Below are 21,229 nucleotides of genomic sequence, written 5' to 3' on the forward strand. Positions count from 1 at the left end.
AAGCAGACCGTGCGGCACTTGCTAGCAAGCAAGTCAGCCAAGTAAGTACCTTGCAAGAACAATGAAAGCCACACAATATTAAAATAGTGCTAGCAACAAGCAAGAACACAATTATATAAACATTGGGCAACCACGAAGAACAATGAATAATCGAAAGGAAAGATCAAAGGGCAATCTCATGAGACACAGATGATTGAATAATTCCTCTTTTATTGATGATAAGACGGCAAGGGAGGCAAAAGTACATGTGCTTACCTATACTAGTTCACTAGTCCAAACTATGCTGACTAGGAACTCCTCCCCCCAAAGAGCATATCAGCCTTACATGAACATGACAGGAGGAAACATGAAAAAGGCTGAGGAGACTAATGCTAAAATAAAATAAATTACATAATTTGTAAATTACCAAAACATCCCTGGCACACAAGCAAACCAACCAAAGGCTTGACCAATGACCTTGGACAAGGTTGCTTACAGCATTACAAGTGCGGCCCCTAACACCATGACTCCTGTTTCTAGAGCTCAAGGTCCTCTTAAATCTTAATCGATTGTTTCAATCTTCGTTTGGAGTTATTTGTTGTGGGTTTACATTAATTGAATATCTTAGGCTTAGTCACTTAGAGGAATTGAATACATTAATTGAAGTAAGGGTCAATTAGAATTGTTGTTCATTTGCGTTTTCATCGATTCTATTTGTATATGATGCAATATTCATGTTTGTATAATCAAAGTTCAATTTCCTTAGTAGCCATGGCTTCCTCCACGGTTTCATTTGGGTTATAATCAAAAGTCTATTTGTATGATGGGTTGAATACATTAATTGTTTGTTTCCATAGCTTCTCTATTGTTGTATATATCCATTAGAATACCTTGCTTATATAGCTAAAATTAGCCAAACCCATTTTCTTGACTACGTCCTTGGCTGTGAGAGATAGAGAGCTTAACAAATGACCTAACGGTAGGACAAAACTGTCTTTCCAAATATGAAGGAATAGTGATAGGCCCTTTAGTATATCGTAAATGAAGCATCATTAATATGCCCAACATGATCATGCCCGACAGGGTCATCCCCACCCTATTAGACCTTGACATTTGTATTTATTTTGTTATAATAACCATGTTGATTTTAGTGAATAAAGAAATTGGCAAAGTTCCGGCTAATTGAGAAACTAAGCATCCCTATGATCATCCCAACATGGTCAGCCCCAACATGCTCTTCAAGTCACCATACATACATCTCTCATTCTCTCAACTTTCCCCTCAACTTTTCGCCCATTTTCTCAACTTTCCCCGGTCCACTACTCTATATTCTACAAAGCCTCTATAAAAGCTGGGTACTAGAACTCTTTCCTTCAAATTTAGTTGCTAGACTCTCTCTCATATATTTGTGACCATTGCCCCTCTCTGCCACAAAATAGCTAGGCTGCAAAATGATCATCCCAGTGGTCTGGAACCCTCCACCAGTAGGCTGGTTCAAAGCAAACTCATATGGTTCCTTTCATGATACTGACCATGCTGGATATGGTGGAGTTTTTAGAAACAACGATGCAACATTCTTGGGTGCCTTCTCTTGTAAAGCATCTGTCTCTTGGGCTATTGATGCTGAGATGCTAGCAGTTATTGAGGTAATTAAGGTGGCTCGTGGGAGGAACTGGTTTCCTTTGTGGATTGAGACAGATTCCATGTTGGTTTTGCATTATTTCAGGCATATAGCATGGTCCCATGGCGTCCCCGCACCCGTTGGAGGAATTCCATGAACTCTTTTGACCAACAGCAGGTTTATATCTCTCATACATATAGGGAAGGTAATCGTGTTGCTGATAAGCTTGCAAATTACGGTGCCCTGAATATTGGTACACATTGGTGGAGCATAATTCCCCAATTTTTAATTAGTTCTTTTGGTCATGATTTTACTGCTAGAACAGATTACCAGTTTGCTTAAACGGGTTTTTAATTTCTTGTTCAAGTTAGTGAGTCCCCTAGTGCAGTACCTTCATATTTGTAGCTTTCCTTTTTTGAGGTGGTTTTGGCCTAGTCCCCTTCCTCATGTACTTTGGCCTTTCGGCTACCTTTTATTAATAAGATTCCTAGCGAGGGAAGGGCGGTGGGCCCCTAGTTGTAGTGGTCCCCTTCGGGGTTGTGTGGGTGCTTCGGCACCCCTTTCAGACCATTGCAGAGAAGCTAATATCGCCTAATCCTAGTTAGTTTATGAAAAAGCAAAAAAAAATTATCATTACTGCAGCAATCAGAAAAATGATTCAGCTAGTTGAGAAAATTAGTATTAGCCCATTTGAGGATCGCCATCTTGACCCAGTAGCAGCGCCTGACCTAGCACCACAATACCGCAACCTAGATTGGACAAAGATCATTTGTGTTTGGCTTAGCATCAGGCCATCAGCTATATATTGACATAGCTCTCCTATCCGTACAAGTTCACTCCCAGCTCCCTATAGTCTTCTTCTTTCTTGAGCTTGCTTTCTTGCTTGCCTTTACTTGTTTCTTTACTAGCAACTCAGTTCATATATTCCAACTGCCCACCAGTTGCTCAGGTGCTCGAAAGACTTCGCATCTTTTTTGGAGTCACGGCATTCTTCATATCTATTACAATTCCGTTTCCAGCTGTGTGGTTCAGATGCATTACAAGCTTCATCTACGCCATCTCTTGGCTTGCAATCTTCTTTTGTAACTCCTATGCTTAGGAAGAATATAACCAAAAATGAGCTTAGAATTATTGACTTGGCAAGGTCTATAAAAGAACCAGTAAAACTTGCAATGATCCTGTTTATGAATGCTATTTGATTAAGAAACCTATAATTTGTCTGTGCATAGATGTTCAAAAATCTAATCTTTTTATTTACAGTCGAAACGCTGCGTTTGTTTAGTTGATGCCAACGTTTGGTCCTTGTGCTGGGAATACGTTAGGTAAGGGTCATCACTGGTTGGTCGACATGTGTCCTAGACAATTCTATATCTACTAGCTTTCTTGTAAAACAATCCATCAAAGAAAAATCTGCTTTTCTAATTACTTGGTTTTCTCTTCGTTTTTCCTTCTTTATATGTCATTGCATGGCTACGATCGTAACAATTTGACCATCACAGCTAAATCAATTCAACATCAAAGCAAAAATCTTAAACCAGGGTTGTAAGAACCATAAGCAAAGTCTGCCAGATTAGCCACAATTTTCTCTTAACTTGTCTCTCCTTGGGAAGAACAGAACTGAAGTTTTTTGATAGACATGCATATCCAACAGATGAATAAGTGGCCGTTAAAATTTGTAACACAGATAGCCTCAGCCTGACTATTTGTGGACACCATTTTCAAACCACCAAAGATTATAAACATCAATCTGAATGAACAAGCCATTTCTTATACATACTTCCCGAAATATTATATTAGTACATAATCTATAGGTTTCAACAGAAGCCTTCCATACCGTGAGATCAGAGCCGGCCCTGAGGGCTGCCCACTGAGGCAACCGTCTCAGGCCACCGGCTTTTAGGGGCCTCAAAGCTCTGTGATGTCGCTAAAAGCAAGCGCATAATTTAACCCTGAAATATCGTTAGTAGTATAAGCAAATAGGGATCGTTCTATTCCGGGGATTGAGGGTACACCTGTCATTGTGAAACAAATAAAGAAAAGTATTATTTACAAAAATAAAATAAAGAATATAAATATATACAATTGTATAAACAAATAAAGAATTAAAATAATAAAGTATTATTTACAAAAATAAAATAAAGAATAAATATATACAAGTAAACACAAATAGGGGGGGGTTAGGATTCTTAAAATTAAAATTAAAATAAATAAAATAAAGAAAACATAAAAACATATATACAGGGGTGGAACGCAAGGAACAAAGATCAAAATCAATTCCATGTAATCAAATTCGATTCAAACCCTATAATTGTTCTTCCAAGTCATGAGAGAGGAGTTGATCATGTGAAACATTCGAAAGCAAATGATTTCCCATATTTTACTTTTCAATGCTAATTAACCTAAGCGAAAGCACCTAGATTAATCCTATCAAACATGCAATCAAACCCTAGAAAGCTAGTCAATCATGTCATGTTTAACGCATTACACATAGAGAAAGGCTATCAACTCAAGTGTACAACTTAGTTATGGAAAAGTCCACCTAATTGCAATCCTCTTCAATTAAATTCGATTCTTGTCCAGAACCTTTACTACTTTTGATTCAAGTTACACAAAACGAAAAGTCGATTTCATGTTCTTAAACCTAGCACCAATTACATGCAAATCCTATAAGTGTCGACCCAAATAAGATAAACATATAAAAGTTTTCTGTAAAGCAAATTTAATCGAACAAACTCACATAAGCAACTTTGGAATCACAACATAAGAATCGAAATTCTTTATTCAATCATAAAAATTGGGCTTAAACTTTGCCCTAAACGTTAGGTTAACTAGAAACAAGTTCATACGAAATCAAACAAGGAAAACAAAAGATCATTACAAGGAAAAAGAATGAATTACACCGTGAGGGGAGATGGAGATGGAGAGCTAGATGGTTGGATCTTGAATCTTGGAAGCAAGCCTTCAAGGTGGATGATGGAGGATATGATCTTCACGGCTCCTTCTTCTTCTTCCTCTCCTTGCTTGAAAATGCAGAAACTTAAAACTAGAGAATGGAGAGAAAAATGGAAAGGAAATGGAGAGACAAAGAAGATGGAATGGATGAAGGAATTTTTGTAGGAAATGGTGACTAAGGAAAATGGAGAGGAAATGGTGAGACAAAGAAGATGAGATGGATGAAGGAATGTGTCTAAGGAAAATGGAGAGGAAATGGTGAGACAAAGAAGATGGAATGGATGAAGGAATTGGTTTTGAGAGTGAGAGGAGAAGTGTATTTATAGCCCAAAAAATGATGAATGGAGGGTGGAGATGAACATAAATGAAGGGCTAGATATGTTAGACAAATTTGTAAAAAAATATCTTCCCACTTGTTTATCACTTGTTCAACTTGAATTGATTTTCCTCCTCAAGATTTTCCACTTGGTTGCAACTTTGATTTTCCTCCTCAAGATTTTCCACTTAGTTGCAACTTTGATTTTCCTCCTCAAGATTTTCCACTTGGTTGCAACTTTGATTTTCCTCCTCAAGATTTTCCACTTGCTTGCAACTTTGATTTTCCTCCTCAAGATTTTCCACTTAGTTGCAACTTTGATTTTCCTCCTCAAGATTTTCCACTTGGTTGCAACTTTGATTTTCCTCCTCAAGATTTTCCACTTGCTTGGAGGTCCTAAAAATAGAAACTAATAAGAAAAATAGAAACTTTCCTAAAATGAAAAATGGCAACTTACTAAAAATGATAAATAGAAACTACAAAAATATAAACTTTCTACAAATATGAACTTTCCCAATCAAAGAATGGAAACTTTCCTAAACAGGATTTTAATAAGGAAATAACGTAAGAAATGTAGGGAAATGCAGTTAAAACGTCGCATTAAAATGCTCCTATCACTCTGACTTTCAGTAAATATTATATAATATATATAAACTCTGTGCCTATATCACTAGTGTTATAAGTTAGAGCAATGGCAAGGTTGTCTATAAGGAGTCTTTTTCAGCATGAGTTTGAATCCCACTAATGACATTTTGCATATGTTTTCTTAAGTTTTTGTATATTTTTGAATTAATTTCTTTTTTTTTTGTACAGACATGTTCTCGAGTCGTATGTTTTTGAAGCAGTTATATAACATAAATATTATATGTTTCTTTTCGCTGTTATCATTTTATAATTATTAAATTAAATAAAAAATAACTTGATAAGGAAAAAAAAATGTATATCTTCACCTCAGGCCTCTACAATCTCAGGACCGGCCTTGCGTGAGATACGATGGCACCTAAAGTCAATGCATCGCAACTATAGATATATAAAAGTGCACCATCAATTTCAAGTATTAATGAAATAACAAGAAAGACATAAATTAATGATTCATCAAACACAGCATACCTTCACTAGTACTACTCGAAAATTGAATCATCAATTCCTGGAACAAAAGGGAAGTATACGACCAAGTGAAATAAATTACAATCATCTCCGGCGAATGCAAATTCTGCAACTAAATCATTCAATAGGAAGATTAAGCGAAAACCGATTGTGTAAAATTAGAACAAATAGCAGGAGGAGGTAACTTGACCTGAAGGTATTGCAGCCTTGAAGTTCCACATCTTCCAGTTCGTTCTTCTTGTCTCCGATCACCGGTAAACATTGTATGCTATTAAAGTATTAATACCTACTCAACAGTCTTTGATTTCTTTTTGGCCTCTGTGTTAATTAAGTACAGAAGAGACGATGAAGGATAAAAAAAGAAAAGAATGAAGTCTTGTAGAGAATTCTCAGAATAGAGATGGTAGGCCCAACGTAGCTGCTTGTAAACTGATATGGGCCTTTCTTTCCTGAAAGCCCAATGTGGTGATTTGGCTGCCGTGTTGACTCAACTTACCTATATTACGGAAGCTTCTTTGAAATTGTTTTTTTATGACAACTTCTTTGAAATTTACTACCAACAACTGAACAAAGTTTGTATATTTTGTTCATAGTAGTCTACTCGGCACTACTCTGCCTATAAGTTTCGTATTCTGTCCGAAGAGTACCCAGAAAAAAAAAAAAAAAAAAAAAAAAAAAAAAAAAAGAGGTTTTCTGCCAGTGTGCTCAACACATTTGTCCGCGGAGTCATCGCGGAAACTCCTGACGTAGAAATGGCTCAACCAGCAGCAGAGCCCAACTACTTGTTGTGCTCTGCTCGGCATCCGCCATTGAAATGGCTCTCCTCTCCGCCCAAATCCGCTCACAGCTCCCTGCAATCTTTTGCTTCCTCGGATTAACCATCATACTTGCCTGTACTTGCTGCTTTGTAGGCAGATGTATTCGCTCCATTTTCGAACAAGCGGCTCACGTGCTCGAGCGAGTAGGCATTTTTTTTGGGGTCACCGCAATCTTCATATCCATCACTATTCCATTTCCCGCTCTCTGGTTCAAATGTGTCGCATTCTTCATCCATGCGCTCTGCTGGCTCACAATCTTGATTTGTAATTGCTTCCATTCTTACTTGCTTGATATAACAAAGTGACCAAAAGGATTTAAAGGAAACCCCCAACCTCCCATATGAGCTCGTAGCTACTTGGTTCTACTACCTAACTACCACAACAGTCGTTTCAGTCATCGGGGCTATTGTTGTATTTGCTTTTGCACTTTTTAGGTCATTGGTATTGTAACACTCGGCAAAGGCATATATGTTGGGAATGAATCTAGCTGTAGATTTCCTTTATGGATAAAGCCTCTCTATGACATATGGATTGTTGCATCTTTGTAACGACTGAATCATAATCCTGTATAAATTATATTGAATTAATATATGGCTGTACAATTGAGAGCCCCAGTCCAATGGCTGAGGGTCTGAAACAGGCTCCATTCCCAAATTATCAAGGGACATATCCTCTATCAACGTGTAAGGACCTGAATTAATTTTCTATATAACCCAAAGAAAAAAGAAATCGGATTACAGGGAACCAAGGTAATCTCTTATCAAATTGAAGATGGGGTTGGCATTAGAAGCTCCCTCCAGTCTCTGAAATAAGATTCCATCCATCCGGGCTTGAACTCCATCAGAAAATGTTAAGTCTTGCAACAGTGTCTTCATCGTTTGCTCGACTCCAACCAGAGTACTCCCTACGCCACTTAAAAGTTCTGGCAGTGAAGGGGAGGGTCTTGCAAGCTCCACAAGTGTAACCTGGAATAATTGGAACAAACCAATTAAAGAACTTTTTACAAAAAGATACTGACAAGAACAAAGTAAAAAACGCAAGAAGATCATACACACAACAAATTATGAAGCTAACTTGCTGCATTAACTTATTATTATCTCTCCTATATGCCTAGCCACTGAAATAAGATTTTTGTCACCAACCTCTGTGTCTTGTGGTATATTTGCCTTGAGCTTTGCTATTGCAACAGCCCGAGAAAGTCCACCAATGGCATCAACTAAACCCCTCGAAGCTGCATCTTTACCAGCCCAAACTCTCCCTTGTGCAACTTCCTCCATTTTATCTGCCTGGCAACATAACAGAAGGGACATATTTAAATTCCAGGTAGAAAGGAGTGAAAAGAAAGTGACCAAAACTAAAAAAGAAAGTGACTAAAACTAAAACGAAGATTCCATCAGAACATACAGTCATTGATCTGGAAGAAGCTGCCTTGTCCCGAAATTGCTTATACGAATTCTGTGCAGACTTAGCAAAGAGTTCAGCTTCCTCTGGTCTGAGTTAGGAAGAAAATGAGAATTAATAATTTTGTCTCTCTCTAGGATTATAAAAGAGAGCACACAAAACAGAGTATGCAACAAGACAATGTACTTGAAGGGTCGTTGTTCAGCTGCAAGAACCTCCGCAAATTTCCCCCTTGATATGATTTCCTTGTTGAACCCAATCTTCTCATACAGTTTTCCCAGGTTAAACTTCCCTGCAAACAGAAAACTATAAGACAACAACTACTACAGAATTTAGAGGACTCATCTGAATACCAAACGAAAGGGTATGAAGACTTTAAACGGCGAACAGATAAAAACGATCACAAGTATTACAAATATCTATTACGCATTTAGATGCGTCTGTCTCTGCTTTTACCAAGGTGGATATAGATCACTTTGATACTATCTGACCAACTTCCTCTTTTAATAGTTCTACTCCTATCAACTTTGTTTTTTCTCCAAGTCAATTATATAAAATAAATTCATATTCACCTGTGACAACTCCAATGGAACCAGTTAAGGTTAGATTTTCTGCAACAATGGCATCTGCTGCCATAGCCATATAGTATCCTCCACTTGCTGCCACATCAGACATTGATGCAATGACCGGCTTTGATGCAGCCAAAAGTTTGATTTCCCTCCACATCCTGCAAACCATTAAGTCATTAACACATCTGGTAACCAGTTAACTGCATGCAGACATAGACAGTGTGCAATTCTTCTGCCAAACAGTATTTGACAACACAATCAGAATTATATAGTTTAGGATCACATATTTTACATTAATATATACTAGCACTTACAAATCAGAAGCAAGGGCATCACCTCCAGGGCTGTCAATTCGGATAATAGCAGCCTTGTATCTTTTTGATTCTGGATGGACAAAAGAATATCATAAGACGCAGGCTAAAGATTGGAACAAATCATGATGCAAATAACCTGTTCTCAGAGTTCTCAATTCCAAAACACGAGATATTACATGATTAACCTATGAACTTAAATTAGAAAGACCACAATACCTCTTATAGTACGGATCTTCTCAATGAACTGTTCTCCAACAATAGATGATCCAGGTAGACTAAAAGAACCTCGTACACGACTAATACTGCCTGAGGCTCTTATTATGGCTATCTGGTCTTTACCGCCTGATAAACCAAGAGTCCATTTCCGAACCTTAGAATATTTCCTGTTGCAATCAAGAAGAAGGAAATAAGTAACCAATGGTTTTTATCGATCAGACCACAAGATATTTCATTATACTTAAAAATACGACTTTTGTCATATGAATCAACACAAACCAGAAGTCACATACTGATGACTACCTGTAATCAACCATAGGAAGCTTTTTCTCTTTTTGTACTCCAAGTCTTTCCTTCAACATTGAAGTAACCTGAAAGGGATGCATATTACTTGAATGCGTCCTGAATATTATCACATAAAGAAGAAAGCTTTCAAGAACAACCACTCCCCTGATGACTTTCATATCAAATTTCAACAACTGAACAACTTAATCATAACATATCCAAAATTAGTAACCCGTAAGAACCCTGTATATTGTAAAACAGTTAGACCAGGTAAATACCCTGACATTGAAGTTCAATACACTCTGAAAAACTAGAGGAGCATGGAGAGAAACTGAACTTTAGACACACTCTCTCAACTCTCTGTAAATATACTTTCTACAATATCTGGATCCCAAAACATATCAATATAGCCTTCTAATTCCCCAGTTCTCTAAATGCTTGATCTATGGAACAGATATTGGTTCTCTAAACATTAAGCATACCTCATCATCATACTGTATGTTTGTGATCCAGCCCTCTTCTTTCAGCTTTTCTACTTGGTACACCCCTTCATTAACAAACTTCTCAATATCTTCTCTCTTTTTTCCTGCAGAAACATTTAGTTAGTCAATAGGTTATTTAAAGACCACAACATTAGCCAAATACCAAATCCCAAAGCACCTCTTGTAGAAGAAATTATGTCCAGCCAGTTCCCATATATGTTATCGAGCAATGCTGTCAGCATCTCACAATTTTCTTCGGACATGCTCGTGCGCGCAAGTTGGTCACCAGCACTTTTATATTTACCAATCCTTTCCACTTGTGGCTCAACTCCAATTTTCTCAAGAACACCTGAAAAACAAAATTTCATGCCAACCTCCTTAAGTACATGATTTCAGTCATAAGCATCCAGACAAAACCATAACATTCATATTTCAAAGTTAATACATAAATGGGGAGAAGAATAGCAGATAAACTAACCTCTTACAAATGATGCCTGAACACTGAGACCAAACAAGGAAAAATAAGCACTTGGAGGGGCATAAATCTCCTGACAAGCAGAAGCAAGGTAATACTCTTTTTCGCTACAAGCAGGTGCGTATGCCACAACAAACTTACCTGTAACAATCCATATAAGCTCAAATGCACATCTTCAAACACATAATCACAATTCGCAACATTTAGTCGGTACCTGATTTCTGGAAGTCCAATATATGCCTCCGAATTTCTTCCACTTTACCCCATCCACAGTTCAAGCTCTCAATTTGAAGATACACACCAGCAATTCGGGGATCATGTGCAGCTTTCACAAAATTCTCACAAATTTGAGGCAGCGATAATCCCCTAGAGAATCGACTTTTTAACTGATCAGTTATCTGGAAAACCAAAAACCACAGCTCTTTGAAAATCAACACCAAACACTGTAAATACACAAAATCAAAAGCAAAAAATGTGAGAATGGATCAAAAACCTGGCCGCGCAATGTCATGGTCAAGACGCTTCCCTTCTTGACCCGCTCCCAAGGATAAGCAAAGAGCATCCGAAGCTTCACGACGAAGCTCTTCCAGAGGCTCGCCTCCTGAAACTGGAACTCGCCGCTCGGATAGTCCTTGTCCGTCTTAGCTTTGGCATTCTCGGCGTCGATTTTAGCCTCGGGAGCTGAAACGGCGCCGTTTTCGGTCGTTTCATCTGGTTTGGTGGCGGACGACGAGTCGTCGAAGGCGCGTAGGGAGAGGCGGCGGCGGAGAGAGAGAGGAGGAGGAGAGTGAGAGAAGAGAGGACGGCAGTGAGAGTGGAGGAGCGGCGTGGAGAGAGAGGCTCCGACGACGGCGGTGAAGGCTCGGGTGTGGATTGGGGTGAGGTGGTGGGAAGCCTGGAGGAGAATCAGCTTCGACATTTTTCTCAGTCCCACTGAGAAAAATGAAGTGAAGAAGAATTGCAGAGAAACGTTGAAGAAGGGAAGAAGAGGATGGACAAGGTTTAATTTTATCCACGTCACCATTTTTGGCTCGTCCACGTGTCATATCCTCGCGCGCTTCTTTTACGAAATTGTAATTTTTTTTAATTAATTTTTAAAAAAAAAAAAAATTAGGAACTTGGGCCTTGTGAGAAGAGTGGGCATTGCACGCCGTGCTGTAGCTGTTGAGAAACATGAATTGAAGATTATGTTTTCGGGTTTTAGATAACAAAATGACATAATCTTTGAACAACCCTATATGTTCTACTGTGGTCAGGGTTGATTATTGTTTGCATTTCGGGTTTCGAATTGGGCATGCCTTTTGGGAGTTAGTTTGGGCCTTTGGTTGCTTAGCATTGTGTGAGTTACCCAATTATTGTTGTTTTCTTTGAAATAAGTATTGGTATGTATGTTTATGTTATAAACTTTTGTATTGCATGCTCTTCAATTAGTTTCTTCAATTAGATAGTTCAGATGGAATTTCAAAAGTATTGTCGAGGGCCAATGGAAGTGTCAATAGCAAAAGATCTGCTAATTTTTTGGTTATTTAATTGGTTATTTAGTGATTAAGAGCTGCACAAACTATTTAGAGTTGTGGCCAGATTTAGTTTTGGAATGGAAAAGGTGAAGGTTGTCGTTAATGGTTAGTTATATATGAACAAATTTCTCTAGCTAAGTGAACTAGGTGTGTGCACAAATCCAACCACATTAGATTTTGAATGAGTATGTAGCTGGTCATAATTGGAGCATGTCTTGAGTGGATTGATGATGAGACTAGTATATTTTCTCAGATTTTTTTCTCTCTCCCGTTTTGTTGGGTTGATGGTCAGGGGCGGCCCTGAGGGTGTGCAAGCTGTGCCGCCGCACAAGGCCTCCGAAAATTGGAGGCCTCCAACTTCGAGTTTCAAATACGTATATGTAGGTATAAGTCAATATATTGAATTTAGTTTCCAAAATGGCTACAAAAGCAAGTGTAGTGCAGCTGGTAGGATGGCAAATGCGCACGAGCCATCATTCCATTTGTTACAATTTCAAGTCGTGGGCTCAATTTCATTCTTTTTCCTTCCCTTTTTTTTTTTTACTTTTCATTTCCTTTTTTTTTTCTTTTATCCTTTTCTTTTTTAATCTTCCTTTCTTCTTTTTTCTACTTTTTTTACTTTCCTATTTTATTATACCCATTCATTTTCTTTAAGTTATTATGCAACGAACATAAGAACTCGATTAAATTTTCACATTAGGTCTCTGAATTCTCAGGACCAGAGACCGGTCCTGGCTAAGATTCCATAAATAAAAAAATATGATTTACACGTTGTGTCAAGCTGTGTTGTCTTGATCATATTATGGATTTCTTTTCCTTCCTTTTTTTTTTTTTACTTTTCATTTCCCTTTTTTTTTCTTTTCTCCTTTTCTTTTTTAATCTTTCTTTGTTCTTTTTTCTACTTTTTTTCTTTCTTTCTTTTTTTACTTTCCTATTTTATTATACTCATTCATTTTCTTTAAGTTATTATGCAACGAACATAAGGACTCGGTCAAATTTTCGCACTAGGTCTCTGAATTCTCAAGATCGGCCCTGTTGATGGTCTGTATGTTCTTTGTTTTCTTTCAGATATGGCTAAGATGGAAGGGGTTGTGCAGACTGATTTGTCAAAAGCAACCAACTTCCTCCATCATTGTCGCATTGGGCTGGATGCAATGTACGACCATCCCGTGCGTTGTGTTACCTTAAATCTTCAAACCATCTCTAATGAGCTGGTCTCGCTTTACATTCCTCTCTTTCAGTGTCAGTGGCAACATTTGAAATGGCTAGTGGAAGCATTCGCCCCTCCTTCAGGCATTCCTCCTTGGACATATGCTGCAAGAGCTTATATCTCTGCATGGATCCACCATCTATATGTTTCAATTTCCAAGGCAGCTCAGAAATACTATGACTGCGTAATTATAGTGTTACTCTCATGATGAAGATTATTATTCTTTAGAATATGATGAATTTCTCATTTGCTTGACTGCAGCTATTCGCCCTGCTCACATTAAGGGAGCTATTGGAGACACTATTTATATTCCCATTCTCAATGAATGTCCAGCTTGGAATACTGATAATCGATCCATTCCACATTGAGAACTATGTTGTGGACTATCATTTGGTTTCAGGTAAAATTCAGAATGTTAAAGGATGGAAAATTTCAACCATTGTATCGAACAAGCTAGGACGCCCCTCCTGGCTGTTTGACTGGCATGAAGAGAAAAAGTGTTGCATGCATGTGCTTGGTTTTCTCCTGAAGGGACTATATAATGGATGATGTTACTATTGCCTACATTGTCGGAACCGCCTGTACTCTACATCGTGGACCTAGAGATGTTGATGACTGGCAGAGCGGAACTGTGCCTGAAATTGTACGTCCCTAATCCCTTGAACTATGAGCGCATTGTAGATCGAGGTTTTTGTGGTGCTTATGAGGTCAGGAGTCAGGACCATTGAACTTAGAGCAAGTTCACCCGTAGTCAAGAAATGTCAAGGTCGAGAAGTCAAGAATTCAACCGGTCAAGATACTGTTCACTGCCACTGGACATGGGTTTGCACCTGTTTTTTTTCTTGACCGGTCAAAACTGTTCATCCACTTTTACTGTTCATCCACTTTTACGTTATTTGGGGTCGTGAAAATTGACTTTTTATACGTTAGGAATTTGGGAAACCTTCCTTCATAAAAGTTGTAAAGCTCGTCGATACGATCTCGTACATATATGAAACGCAATATTTGGAGTTCGTATGAATTTATTATTAATTTTTGAAATCTGAAAATTTTCTATAAATAGCAAAAAAAAAATTCTATTTTGTTTCAAAGGACGAAAATTTTTGTTTATTGCATTTTCCCCCCTCCGGTTCTCTCTCTCGCAGCTGCACCAGAGCTGGCGGGTTTCGTCCGACCCGACCCGGATTTTTCTCCGTCCTCCGGCCAAGGACCCGACCCCCCCCCCCCCCCCCGAGGTCGCCTCACCTCGGCCGGCCGCTCCGTGGAGTCAGCCCGCCCAGATGCTGCCCCAGGCCGAGATCGAAGCAACCCATGCGGGTCTGCTTGTTGCTGTTGCTGCTTCAGTTCCACGATGTTGCTGCCCTCGAGGTCGCCTCACCTCTTCTCTCTCCTCACCTCTTCTCTCTCCTCAGACGTCACCCACGTTTGGGTGTGGGCCAAGCTGGCACAAGCCTTGGCTGGGCAAGGAAAATGTCATCCTCTTGCCTTTTTTCTTGATTGAAGTCAAGAAATTTCTGACTTTGCCCGGTCAAGCTTCTGTTGGTGGAAGATGGTTTTTTTTCTTGCCCGGTCACCACCTCAGCAAATCCATTCTTTGCCCGGTTAAAGAGTAACCGGTGGACTTGCTCTTACAAAGAGAAATGGTTAAAACAATTGTTGAGGAAACTTTCCAAGGCCATTCTCCGACCAAAAGGAAGAAGACTTCCACCAGCTCCATGACTGGCACTTCAAATGCTGCAGCAGACACTGGAAGCAAGCCATCTGAGGAGGCCATAGCCACTGACTTCAAGCAACAAGATGCCCTACAGCTGATGCCTAAGCAGTTCAGAATAATTGATTCGACTTGCTACAGCCGTGTTATAGTGGAGAACTGGAGATGAATTCCCGTACTAGGTCGCGTGCTCTTTGCTTCGTTGTGCAAAATTCGGATTGATTTAGTTATAGGTTAGCGCGCGTATGCTACTCCGCGTTTCTGTCAAGATACATATATTAGTCATGTTCCTTGTGTTTGCACTTGCATGAAGAAATGATTGTATCAACTATTAACTATTCTACGTTTTTCTTAGGATATGTGTGAAGATCCCCCAGCAACTACTAATTACTAAATGGGTGAACTTTTATGATCTTAAAGAATGAATGGTTTTCACTGGAAAAAAAATGATCATTATTCATTCAGCATCTACTAGTCTACCATACTACTCTTTTCTGAATGATATTCATTCATTCATCCTAACAAGGGAGTCCATGATGTCGTGTAATAATGCTCCTTTTTCGTCCTTTCCAAAATTGAAATAACCGTATAAACAGATTGTGAGTTCATTTCTAAAGCTAAGAGTTGGATACATCTCTTTTATTTGTTTTGTAGATTCAAAAAATACCGCTTAAAGAAGCAAACATTATTATAACCTTCCTATATCTTGAAAGCTTTTAAAAGCAAGAAGTTGAAAATTCTGTTCAATGCAAATTAAAAGACAAAAAATCGGGCAAAATATTGAAAAAGATAATTCACCTGCTAATCTTTATGATTACCTTTGAACACATGCAACTCATTATATAAAATGTCCAAACTCGGCTGTTTTCAACAATAGGAAAAAGAGAATCCTCTTTACTAGTCCAAACTCTAAAGGGAAGAAACATAAACCATATAGTAGGAAGCATAAACCATACTCTATTTTTTGGTCAAATGAGATTCTACTCCAATAATAATCTGTAGCAGATTGTGTGGCCTGGACATATTAAATGCCAGCCTGGTGTTTTCACTAACCCACCACTGTGTCTTTATGTTGGATATCATCAGTTTGAACACACTATTTAGTTTTAAGGTGCTATTTGCAACACAGACAATAGTGTTACTTAACCAGACATATCATGCAGCAGCAGAAGCAGTACTCTTTTTTATCTGTGACAAACATTTAGTACATCCAGGAGTATAAATACAGTTGAGCATTATATTCTAGCTGATGGACAATTATTTTCAAGAAAAATATTTATATATGTTGTTCTTAAAACAAAAACTTTGACAACTAAACCATACTAGCCAAAATAAACTGTAGCCCAGTTTTTCTTAGGTGAGCCTAATTCCGCCCACCTGGCCGCAAACCAAAACAACTATGAACTAGCTAGCTGAAGAACTTGAAAAGCATTTAGCTGCCTGCCTAAGTTTTCCAAACCTTAATTATCACCTTAATTTCTGAAGTGCTAGTACTGGAGTGAGCTAGCTACTTAGCTTTAGAGTTTATGATCTTCCCCTTCTTCTCGGCTGCTTTACTGAAGTCCCTTCTCATCCTTCCAGCTCCTGATGCACTTGGCTTCTTGGTCTTGGCCTTCTCTTCTTGCTTGCCGACATGAACTGATCTGGACCTCTGATGGGTACTTGGGCCAGAAGAAGCATCAGAAACCATGGAATCATCACTGTCATCCTTGTGATCATAGCCATGTGTTTTTCCATCATGGCGATCATCATCACTGTGATCTTGATCATGTTGGTGATGATCGTTTTCGCCATCTATGCGAGACCCAAGATACGTTGTCCACCCTGATTCACTGCTTTGACATTCTTCCTCTGCATGATGGCCTCCATAAATTTTGGAAGGGTCCATAACTATAACCAAGATCAACAAGAACAAGCATCAGAAAGTAGTAGCAGATACATCTAACAGAACTAAAGTAGTGCTGTAATAGTAGTAGTTACTAAACCACACGAAAAACTCTCAACAGAAAAACATACCTATCTCAGTTTTGAAAGCTACACAAACAAAGCTTAACCCAGAGTCTCTTAAATAGTTGTAATTAGCTAGAAGCGAGAATACATGTATATATAAAATACACAAGTATCACTCATCACACCAATGACCACACCGCCTGGAAATCTAAATACCCATTAATTCTCTGACTTAATTTACTGAGCAGAAGAAGACAGGTAGAAGAAGATGTCAATGAAAGTGAAATTTATACATCTTGCAGATTATGCAGAGGAGACGGAATTGAAGGAAGGCATATAAGCCGCTTGCTTCTTAAATTTGAAAGGACATGAGGTGGTTCTGCTCATTGGCTTTTATAAGAGCAGATACACTCATCTTTATTAATTTCTCTTCTGCCCATCACATTATAGCAAAGGGAAGCAATAGAGACGGAGAGAGAGAGAGAGCTAGCCTTAAATACATAGACAGAATAGGTCACTAGGCTATGATTATCTAAGCTAGCTGGCTCGGTAGAGAGTAAGAGTATATATGCTATATAAAACCCATCATATTTCTTCAAATGGGATACAATAGGACCTTTTCTCTTCTACCTCAGTTAGCTTTCATCACACCCTTAAAGACCCATCTTGTCTTTCATTTAAAGATGAACAGACTTTTTACCTGTGAAACAATGAAGGCAACCCACAAGGCCACAACACAACTGGACTACTCGAGTTTAGCTAGGGTCTAGAGATGAGGCTAGTTATATCTCTATATGAGAATTGAATGTGAGGAACTCATCAAGTCAAATGTCTCTATCTCCGCCAATTTGATGATGTGTGTGTGTCTCCTCAAAGCAAGATGATGTCTTTTGTGTTATTGGGGGAAAGACAACAACAACAAACAGCTCGATCAATTATTTTCTTCACCTTCATTGCTTATATGCAATCCAGCTTGCTAATTACTCATATAATATACAAGATTATCTATATGTACATGTGAATTGCCGTAAATATTGAATTTTGTATCAGCAGGATCAGAAAAGCGAGGTTAAATTATTCAGAAAAAGAAGAAAGGAAAAAAAATCATGGTTAAATCTAGCCACATGCCTTATTTATTGTTCCTGCATGATGAATCATACTTGCAGATTTGGATATAGATATAGGGGTGAGTTTACTTCTCTAGGCAGCTGTAATAAGTTCTGAAATGACATATTTTCACTTTAACTACTTCTGCTGATGTATGCATTTATGTTCATAGCTAGGCCTCTATGATCAGTATTCCAATGCGTGAATGCATGAGCTGGCTGCTGGTCTCATTATGAATTTGCAAAGCCTCCAGTGTTCTGGTAAGCCAAGGTATAAATTCCCTTCCTTAATCACGTCTTCAAAATGAAGATAAGACGAGAATATTTGTTATTATCGTTCAGCGAAAGTTCTATGTTGTTCCGGAGTGTTTTATACAGCTTTATAAGGGAAAATGGACAATTCTTTGAGATGGGTCCTTGCATGAACGGTGAGGGCAAGAACAACGAAGATCAGAGTTCGAATCCAGGTGGTTTGGGGCACACAATGCCCCCCTGATACTTCTGAACACGAATTTTGGCTGTTTCCCACTTTCATTTTCTATCCCATTGTATATTAGATTTATTAGTAGAATTAGGAGACAAGTTTAAGGTGAGAGGACCCTCCATTATTCTAGTTGCTTCTCCTTTTTGAGGCGATCGCATCCTGATTTGCTTTCCTCTTGTCTTCCCTTCCCACGTGAGTAGTAAATTGAAGAAGGCAATATTGTCAAAGCTGGAGCCTGGAGGTTGGAGCAGATATAGAGGCATAGAGCTAGATAGCAGATCTGATTTATTGTTCTCTTTTTTATTACCTTGTATGCATTCGCTTCTAAGAGCAAGTCCACTGGTTTGCTCTTGACTGGGCATAGTCAAGAAAAACCTGACTATATGACCTTGAGATGGATTTTGCTCCTTCCACCGGTGGTTTTTTACTCGGGCAAAACCAACTCTTTCTTGACTACAACCAAGAAAATAGTCATCCCCATGACTATTTCCATGACCGACCAAGCCCAGATGCCCGCTAGGCCCAGGCCATATCGTGGCTGACGTGATGAGGAGCTCAGCAATGGTCGACACGCCAAATGGAGGGAGTGGAGGACTGGGCATCGACTCGTGGCGCCGCAAGGATTCACGTGGGCGACGTCATCACCAGACCCTCCACGGGTGGCGCCGCAAAGGCAGCTCGACTGACGTCACAGAGCGGCCGGACGATTTGCTCCGCCTAGGTTGCTTCGATCTCGGCCTGGGGGAAGCTTCTGGGCGGTTCGACGCCACAGAGCGGCAGGACAAGGTGAGGCGACCTCGGGGGGGGGGGGGGGGGGGGGGCCGGGTCCTTGGCCGGAGGACGGAGAAAAATCCGGGTCGGGTCGGACGAAAAACAACGGGTCTGGTGCAGCTGCGAGAGAGAGAACCGGAGGGGGGGGGAAATGAAAAAATGAAAAAATTTTGTCCTTTGAAACAAAATAGATTTTTTTTTTTTTGCTATTTATAGAAAATTTTCAGATGTTAAAAATTCATAATAAATTCATACGAACTCCGAATATTGCGTTCCATGTATGCACGAGATCGTATCGACGATCTCTATAACTTTCATGAAGGAAGTTTTCCCAAATTATGTATGTGTAAAAATGTCGATTTTCGAGACCCCCCTAAAATTATATAATAATGAACAGTGTTGACCGGGCAAGAAACACAACGGGTGTAAATCCATGTCCAGTGGCAGTGAATAGTAACTTGACTGGTAGAATTCTTGACTTCTCGATTTTGCCTTTTCTTGACTACGGGTGCACTTGCTCTAATGGCAATAAAAATGCGTTTGCAATTCACGTGGAGACGATGCGGTTAAGTGGACGATGCGGTCAATTAATATTCCTTTCATTCTAAAAGTCTAGATATATAGATTTTACCATAGTTTCAGGATATTATTCTGATAATGATTGTAATTTGGGGTTCAGATTTTATATCCGTTTATATTATATAGTTTTATTAATCAAAACTTGATGTCAGCCGCACCACTGCACCAGTCCCCTTTCAAAAAAAAAAAGTGTCTAGATATAACAGTCTAATTACTAATAAAGTCTTTTAGTATAGGGTTAGTCTAATCGCTAGTTAAGATGGTTAGACGCATCAATTATAATTTGAAAAGCTAAAATTTTATATTTAAAACACTCGTTAAGTTATAAAACACCATTATCATCTGATTCGCGAGTTGATCCACGTACTAGGGTCAAGGGGGCTGAACCAAGATCGTTCGGTTAATTCAATTAAATTTAACTTGTTGTAAATGATATTATCAACGTGTCTTTTCAAATTTCAAACATGCAAACCTTTTTGACATGGCTAGTTGAAAAAAAAAAAAAAAAAAAAACCTTTTTGACATGGGGAAAAGTAACAATCTCAATCTGGGTCTACATGACTATAGCAATTTGATGTAAACCCTAATGAATGCAAAACGTGCCAGCTTGCTGAGAGTACCAGCTGTGACTCCAACAAAAAGTTCATACCGTTTCGTTTCGTATATACTATAAATTTTACCCGCGTTTTGCCGCGGTTTTTAGAGCCAACACAACGTAATTTAAGAATTAAATTCAAAAGTATAGAAAATATAGTTGACATGATCATTATATTAACTATGAAACATTCCATGCATGTCCGAGTTGCAACTTAATGCTAAGAAACCAAGACATTTAATAAGGGCGGCAAATTACCTATCTGTAGATATCTCTACTATCAAGCTAGTTTGTTATTTCACCAAGCATAAGTAACACTCTCTTAAAGGGGCCCACAAGCCATGGTTGGATCCAACCGCGACATGCATCCCGTAACCTGATGTCCAAACTACGCCACGGTAGTCGGAAGCAGTCAATACCTCGCCAGGAAGCCATCTCCCCAGCCTTGCCAAAACGCCTCCACAACATGTTTTCTAAGACTAGAATAGGGGTTTTGCATCCCACATCTAAGAAAATGTAAATAAGAGGGGTTGTCTTACCTATAAAAGGACCCCTCCTCCCAATTAAACTCCATCCCATTACATGTTTTGTAATCCACTTGGGCCGGGAGGCCCAACACACATAGCTAAACATTCAAGTGGACGTAGTCTCCAGCTAAGGTGGGAGACGAACCACTATATTTCTTATGTCTTCTCTCTCTCTCTCTCTCTCTTTTTAATTAACATTAATCAGGATCACCGATTCTAATATTAACACTATCATAGATCAATT

General features: G+C 38.9%; 1 protein-coding gene across 2 annotated transcripts; it reads right to left on the reverse strand.

Moving 5' to 3' along the window:
* Positions 1-7,334: 7,334 nt before the first annotated feature.
* On the reverse strand, positions 7,335-11,495 carry LOC112176562 (serine protease SPPA, chloroplastic). Of its 2 annotated transcripts, XM_024314553.2 has the most exons (13): positions 11,029-11,493; positions 10,750-10,933; positions 10,539-10,676; positions 10,239-10,409; positions 10,061-10,164; positions 9,597-9,664; positions 9,294-9,460; positions 9,078-9,147; positions 8,767-8,921; positions 8,381-8,486; positions 8,198-8,285; positions 7,936-8,079; positions 7,335-7,758 (listed from the first exon to the last, which is right to left on the reverse strand). In XM_024314553.2, the coding sequence occupies exons 1-13, from the start codon at positions 11,452-11,454 to the stop codon at positions 7,528-7,530; spliced, it is 2,052 nt and encodes a 683-aa protein (XP_024170321.1). In that variant the 5' UTR covers positions 11,455-11,493; the 3' UTR covers positions 7,335-7,527. The 2 variants fall into 2 exon arrangements, with proteins under 2 accessions (XP_024170321.1, XP_040367895.1); XM_040511961.1 differs by lacking the exon at positions 7,335-7,758 and having other exon boundaries at positions 7,938-8,079; positions 8,381-8,500; positions 11,029-11,495.
* Positions 11,496-21,229: the final 9,734 nt, after the last annotated feature.

Source organism: Rosa chinensis, chromosome 7 (genome assembly GCF_002994745.2).
Source record: "Rosa chinensis cultivar Old Blush chromosome 7, RchiOBHm-V2, whole genome shotgun sequence".
Taxonomy (NCBI): domain Eukaryota; kingdom Viridiplantae; phylum Streptophyta; class Magnoliopsida; order Rosales; family Rosaceae; genus Rosa; species Rosa chinensis.